This window comes from Vombatus ursinus, unplaced genomic scaffold, assembly GCF_900497805.2.
Source record: "Vombatus ursinus unplaced genomic scaffold, bare-nosed wombat genome assembly UNPS02014177.1, whole genome shotgun sequence".
NCBI lineage: Eukaryota > Metazoa > Chordata > Mammalia > Diprotodontia > Vombatidae > Vombatus > Vombatus ursinus.
The window spans coordinates 496,402-503,358 of NW_020953955.1; the positions used below are offsets into that span (position 1 = coordinate 496,402).

The 6,957-nt window shown below is 47.9% G+C and overlaps 1 protein-coding gene across 1 annotated transcript in view; it reads left to right on the top strand.

Annotated features, from left to right (window-relative positions):
* The window catches only part of SMTNL1 (smoothelin like 1), a 6,706-nt gene extending 439 nt beyond the window's left edge, over positions 1-6,267 (top strand). The window contains exons 2-8 of the mRNA XM_027860288.1: positions 7-185; positions 416-548; positions 680-710; positions 1,726-1,881; positions 3,027-3,141; positions 3,373-3,524; positions 6,123-6,267. Coding sequence (XP_027716089.1) covers positions 7-185; positions 416-548; positions 680-710; positions 1,726-1,881; positions 3,027-3,141; positions 3,373-3,524; positions 6,123-6,267 — 911 coding nt within the window. The remainder of the gene's footprint in view (positions 1-6; positions 186-415; positions 549-679; positions 711-1,725; positions 1,882-3,026; positions 3,142-3,372; positions 3,525-6,122) is intronic.
* Positions 6,268-6,957: the final 690 nt, after the last annotated feature.

The following is a 6,957-nucleotide window of genomic DNA, read 5'->3' on the forward strand; positions in this document are numbered from 1 at the left end:
CTGAAGCCAAAGAAGAGGCTGATGGGAAAGAGGAGGCCAAGTCTGAACCCAAAAAAGGGGATAATAGAGAAGAAATCAAATGTGACTCAGCAGAGGAGGCAACAAAGGAGTCAGAGAAAGAAAATAAGGAGACTTCCTGCTCAGAATTGGAGGCAGAGACCATTTCTGACACTCAAGTCATCCAGGTAGGGGAGCCCAGTTTTTACCTGTTGGGGGTCTCTGAGTATCTCCTCCCTCCACACTTACCCATAGCAGCAAAGAGAGAGGTCTGATCTGGTCCAAGGGGCTACAGGACAATGGCGGAGTGAGGACACTTCTCCCCCCACCAAACAACTTGCAGTAGGTGGGCTCCTGGGAATTGGCTACACCCATGCATGTGCATGCCCAGGACCCACAGGAGCCTGTGTCCTCTCAGGAGGTAGGTGGTACAGATGGAGAGCCAAGCAATGGAACTGAGAAGGAGCAAGGAGAAAGCTCAGCAGCAACTCCTAGCTCACCAGAGGAATGGCCAGAGAGCCCCACAGGAGAAGGACAGCACCTCAGCCCAGGTAAATGCAGCTGTAGAGTAGAGGAGGGCAAAGTTGGGGGGGAGTGTGGGGGGGAGATGTAATGATAGAAAGAAGAGGGAAAGAAAGCACGTTTCCAACAGCCGCAGATGCCTCCTTTCATTTCTCTTCAGATACCACTGGTCCAGAGAGCCCAACAGCCAGGTAAGATTGGGTCTTGGGGCTCCAACCCCCAAGCCCCAGCCCATTCTCTCGCTTTCACCCTTTATACATCGGCCTTCCATCTCCTACCATCTAAGACCATCGGGCCTCTTCAGTCATGCATCCTCCAGGCCAAGGCTGAGTGTCTCTGTATTCCTCCACTGACAATCATACAATATTCCTAAATCCCTGGTGACGCATAACCATTCTGCCCTTGTTTAGAGTGCAACTTAGACTATATTTCGCTTAGATGTGAAGGCATCTTTTAAATGAGGGCTCAGAAGTCCCAATCAAATCCAACAACCATTTATTTAGTACCCATTGTTTGTCAAGTATTTTTTTCTGGGTTCTTGAGGATACAAAGACAAACCCAAGCTAGTCCCTGCCTTCAATGAGCTTATAATCTATCGGGGTACAGGATAAAACAGTGCAAACAGATAAGTTTATGCTAAGATATACTAAGATAAGATGGTTTAAGGAGGAGCAGTTGAGAGAGCAAAAGGCTTTGAGCATCTGAACTTTGAGTTGAGTCTGGAAGGGAAGCAGGGATTCTAAGAGACAAAGATTAGAAGGGAGAGCATTCCCACTGCAGAAGAATGGAAGGCAGCAATCAATTATTCAATCAGCATTTATTAGGCACCTAGTATGCAGCAGGCATGTTCTAAGTGCTGGGGATACAAAAGGAGGCAAAGATAGTCCTTCTCGATGAGGCAGAGTATGCAATGTTGAGTTTAGGGAACAGCAGGGACAGTTTGATAGAGTGTCGAGGGTGTTCGCCTAGAATCCAAGCTCCCTGAGTCCAGGTACTGTTTCACATCTGTCTTTGTATCCCCACGACCAAGCACCATGCCTGGCACATAGGAGGTGCTTAATAGATATTTGTTGATTGATTTTTAAGGCACCTCTCCCTCCAAACCCACCCAGAGCCTATGTTCTAACCTCAGGGACTTGTTGCATACCTCCAGCTTGCAGGGTCCAGTCCCTCTGGACCTCTCCCTTGACTTCTTTCTGTCTGTAGTGACTCCTCCCCCAGTGATGTGCCCCAGAGTCCCACAGGCCTCGCTCCCTCAGAGGAGAAGACTGAGAAGCCGTCAGAATACAGAGTCTCTGCTCCAACCCGACCCCGAGGTCCCAGGGCTCAGAACCGAAAAGCCATCATGGACAAGTTTGGGGGGTAAGAAACTGGCTCACAGGAAGCATTGAGGCTGGGTGAGCCCAAGGTAAAGAGTGAGCCTTCCAGAACATCTCCTTTTGGGGGCCTCCAGGCGCTGGGCCAGATTGGAGTGATGAAAGAGAAAGTGGGGTCCAGGCTGAAAGACTGACAGCTGGAAGCTCCCTGATACAAATAATCGGGAAAGATGGGTTCTGGTCCCCACTCCACCACTGTGAGACCTGGGGCAAGCTATCTCCCTTCCCTATGCCTCAGTTTCCTCCTCTGTAAAACAAAGGGCAGGGGGCAATGTGGTAAAAGAAAAATAGCCCTGATTTGGAATCAGAAACCGTGCGCTAGAATCCCAGCTCCACGCCTGCTCAGGCAGCTGTGTTGCTAACACAGTGAAAAGAATGTTGAGGTTGGAGTCAGGATCTGAGTTCAAATCTTGCCTCAGCTATTTGGTAGCTGTGTGACCATGGGAAAGTCCCTTAACCTCTTAGCCTCAGTTTCTTCAGATGTAAAATGGAGATAGGGTTATGGTGAAGCTCAAATGAGATAACACATGTAAAGTCCTTTTGCAAACCTCAAAGTACTTATATAAGTATTATTATTACTCTCTGTGTAATCTTGGGAAAATCATATCACTTCTCTGGACCTCTTTTTGTTCGTCTGTAAAATGGGAACGAGTGGGTGGCCTCCCTAGTTACTGTTGTTCAGTTGTGTCCAACTCTTCACGACCCCATTTTGGGGTTTTCTTTGCAAAAATACATTTTACCAATGAGAAAATGAGGCAAATTGGGTTAAGTGACTTGCCTAGAGTCACACATCTAGGAAGTGTCCAAGGTCGGCTTTGTTTATTTAAAATTTTTGCATCTAATTCATTAGGGAAATTGGTCTATAATTTTCTTTCTCTGTTTTGACTCCTCCCAGTTTAGGTATCAGCACCATATTTGTATCTGAGGCCAGCTTCGAGCTCAAGGAGATGAGTCTTCCTGACTCCAGGCCTGGCACTCTGTGCGCTGCAGCACCACCTAGCGCCTCCCTAGGGGCAGTTCTAAATCCTGCTGCCCTATGTGCCTAGGATGGTGTCTAAGGTCCCTGCCAGTTCAACTGCTCTCTGGTCTTTAATCCCTTCTTTGCCCTCAGTTCTCCTCTCTTCCAAACAGGGCAGCGACTGGCCCTGCCCCCCTCTTCCGGAACGCAAAGGCAGCAGGGGCAGCTGTGGGCAGCGTCAGGAACATGTTGCTTGAGTGGTGTCGAGCCATGACCCGGAAGTATGAGGTGGGAGCTGCAATAGGTACAGGGGAGAGGTTGGGGCCTGCGGCTCCTGGGGGGAAGGCCAGGGAGCCCCTTCTCCAGGATGGCTTCTGCACGTGCCGTTGAGAGCCAAAGGCTGGGAGAAGGCCCTAGCAGACAGGAGGGCTGGGGAGCGCTGTCCAGCCCTTCCCCTCTGAGCAGGTCGAAGGGCCTGGAACAAGAGATTCACCTTGAGCCAACTTTTCGATTCCTTAGCATGTGGACATTCAGAACTTCTCCTCCAGCTGGAGCAGTGGAATGGCCTTCTGTGCTCTCATCCACAAATTCTTCCCCGATGCCTTTGACTACACCACGCTTGATCCCAAGAAGCGCCGGGAGAACTTCACCCTGGCTTTCTCTACGGCTGAGTAAGTCAGAGAACTTCAAAGGGAGGGTGCTCCTTCGCTCAGGATGGGGGGAATGCTAAGGCAACGAGTGATGGGCATCCCTGGGCTTCAGTTTCCTCATCAATGGACAGAGTGTAGGATTTGGACCCAGAAAGAACCGACTTCAAATCCCACCTCTGAGAGTTACTAGCTGGGTGACCTTGGGTAAGTGAGTTAACCTTTCTGAAGCTGAGTTTCCTTTTTTTTGTAAAATGGGGTTAACAATATCTGTGATGCCCATGCAGCAGGCTTACTGTGAGGCTCAGATGAGAAGTGTGTGTACTATGGAAAGTACTCTATAAATATCAGTTATCGAAGGGACCTGTGCAATGAGGTCACCATACTGTGATATGTAAGGACTTAGCCAGCTGTAACATTGTGTGCCAAGGTCGCTTCTAACTCAAACATTCTGTGTTCTACATTCCAGGGTCCTTTCCACCTCTAACATTCTGCATTCTGGGTTCTAAGGTCCCTTGCAGCTCTGGTATTCTGTGTAATGATGGCCCTTCCAGGGCTCACCCCCATATTTTAATGTCTCTTCCAGTTCTAACGTTCTGTGTTCTATGTTCCAGGGTCCTTTCCACCTCTAACATTCATGTGCTCAGATCCCTTCCAGTTCTAACAGTATATGTTTCCACCAAGGCCAGAGGGCTAGTCCCGACCCAAGTATGTGAAAATTTCCCAAGCTAGGTCTAATGACCTTAGAAGAATCACAAAGGTTCAGGCACTGCCTCCCCAGCATCAGCCCTATCCATGCCCACACTTGGGCAAGACTGAGATGTCCAATGGCCTCCACAGCGTGATGGATTCTTTGGGAAATCTCTGCTCCCAAGAGATAAGGAATTGTCTGAATTCAGATCCTTCCTCAGATATTTAGGAGACCCTGAACAAGTCACTTTACTTTTCAGTCTCAGCTTCTGAGACTTCCTCTGTTTAAGAGCAGTTATAACAGCAGTTACTTCACAGGGTTGTTGTAAGGATCAAATGAGAAAATGCATGCAAAGCACTTTGCAAACTTTAAAGCCTAAGCAGAGTATAAATACTAGCTAGCATTATTACTGTCAGCTGTTTCTAGGCACCACTGGGCAGGATGTCTGAGCTGTGCTCCTCTTCACTTCTGTACTGGGGCACATGGGATCCTGATTCAGAATCCCTGGGTCCCATCCTAGGTACACCCTTACACCTTAGATGTGAGTTTCCTTAGAGGGGAAAACAATAGTATCATATATGTGTATGTACATATATTTGATTAAATATACCTATAAACATTCCATTTTACAAAGCCTCTTACACACAATGTCTTGTTTAATCTGCTCAACACCCACTTAAGATTAATAGTACACGCTTTGTCATAGTTATTGTCCATACGGGAAAGCTGAGGATAAGAGAGGTACAATGCTTGTGAAAAGTCATACAGCTCAGAAGTATCAAAGCTGTGACTTGAATTGTGATCTTCCGGCTCCAAATTGGCCGCCCCACTGTGCTGCTTCATCACCAAATGGGGTCACAGGGGCAAAATGTTCTAGAATAGTAACCAGAGGGGTTTGCATGAAAGTCAAGGAGAGAACTTGCTGAGAGTAACAGGTATGAAAGAGACAGCAGGACATCAAAATGGGGGCTTTCATGGATTTGGAGGCTACCTGCCTCCCCCAAGTCAAATTTTCTTCAGAATATATTATCTTAATTCAGTTGCCTCTGGGAAATCTCAGAATATAAATCTCAAATATAACTTTTGTCTATCTCTCTATAGATGTAGGTAAAAGCTCCTGTGCAAGCATTCAAGGCAACAATGTGTATATGTAGTACAGGACAGCCTTTATTCTGCCCCACAGAAAACATATGAAGGATTCACAGCAGCCCATGAAAAAGCAATACAATTCTCCTCCCTCTCCTATGAGTACTACCTTCCCTAAGGTCCTACATAACCCCTTAGACTTGTAGCACTACTTTGTTGATTAGATTTTGCCCAGAAGGCAAACACAATTAAAATTGCTGGATGAACAACTCTCCTACCTCTGACATCTGGTAAGTCCCATGTATATCCCAGAGATTCAATAAAGTCTACAAGCCTTATGTTACAATCCTGAGGAACTGAACTCTCCTAAAGACAGGAAACATACTTGGAGCTTCTGCGTGTGTGTGTGTGTGTGTGTGTGTGTGTGTGTGTGTGTCTGTCTGTCTCTCTCTCTCTCTCTGTGTCTCTATGTCATCTCTATCTGTCTCTGTGTCTCCGTGTGTCTCTCTCTGTCTCTGTCTCTCTGTCTTGCTGTCTCTCTCTCTTTTTCTCTGTCTCTCTCTCTTTTTCTCTCTCCCTTCCTCACACATACTCTGTAGGTAATCTGAATGGCGCATAATGGCTTATCGTAGGGCTTAGCCCTAGAAAGGACCCTGGAGATCATTCAGTGCAACCTCCTCATTTTCCAGTGGAGACGACTAAGGTCCAGAGAAGGAGCCCCAAGGTCACACAGCACAAGAGGAGGGGCACTGCCATTTGAGCCTGAGTCCTCTGGTGACCGGCGCAGTCTGTGCGGCAGCTATCGCCTGCCGTCCCATTGATCCTCACCCCCTTCCCGTCCTCAGGAATCTGGCTGACTGTGCCCAACTGCTGGACGTAGATGACATGGTCCGGCTGAGCGTCCCTGACTCCAAATGTGTCTACACCTACATCCAGGAGCTGTACCGCAGCCTTGTGCAAAAGGGACTGGTGAAAACCAAGAAGAAATAAGGAGCACGAGCGCCCCCAGCAAGAGCAGCCCAGAAGGACATCTGGTTGATGCTGAGGGCTTCTTCTGGCTCTTCGGCATCCCTGAGCTATTTAGGAGATAACTGAAGTCATGGGGAGGAGAGAGGCAGAAGGGGCAGCAGAGCCACAGGCTGGGCCTCTCAGGGTCCACGCCCCAGCCTCCGATCACACCCCACCCCCACCCCAAGATAAGGAACAGCCTCCACAGAACAGGCCAAACAAACTTTCCTAAGAACACTTCTTCCTGTCTGCTTCTTAACTGCTTAAATCACCTCTCTAGCCTAGCCCATCCTGCACAAATCGTGGGAGGTCTGTGGGACAGATATCGTTATCCCCAATTTACAGATGAGGAACCAGACATCACTAAGGGGCAAATGACTTGACCAAGATCACACAACTCACATTGGGGGCAGGGCTGGAACAAGAACCCAGCTCTTCTGCTCTTTCACAGAATCCTAGATCGTAGAGGTTAGAACTTGTAGGGTCCATACCTGATAGGCGCATAGAAAACTTATTTAGTATTATGTAGTATCTGTTTTCCAGGTGAGGAACCCCAGAGAGGCCAAATAATGCCCAAGAGTAGTAAGCAGCAAAGCTGAAATTTGAACCCATTGCCTGACATTCTATATTCAATGCTTTGGCCACAAGAGACCAGTATGTTCATTACAAACC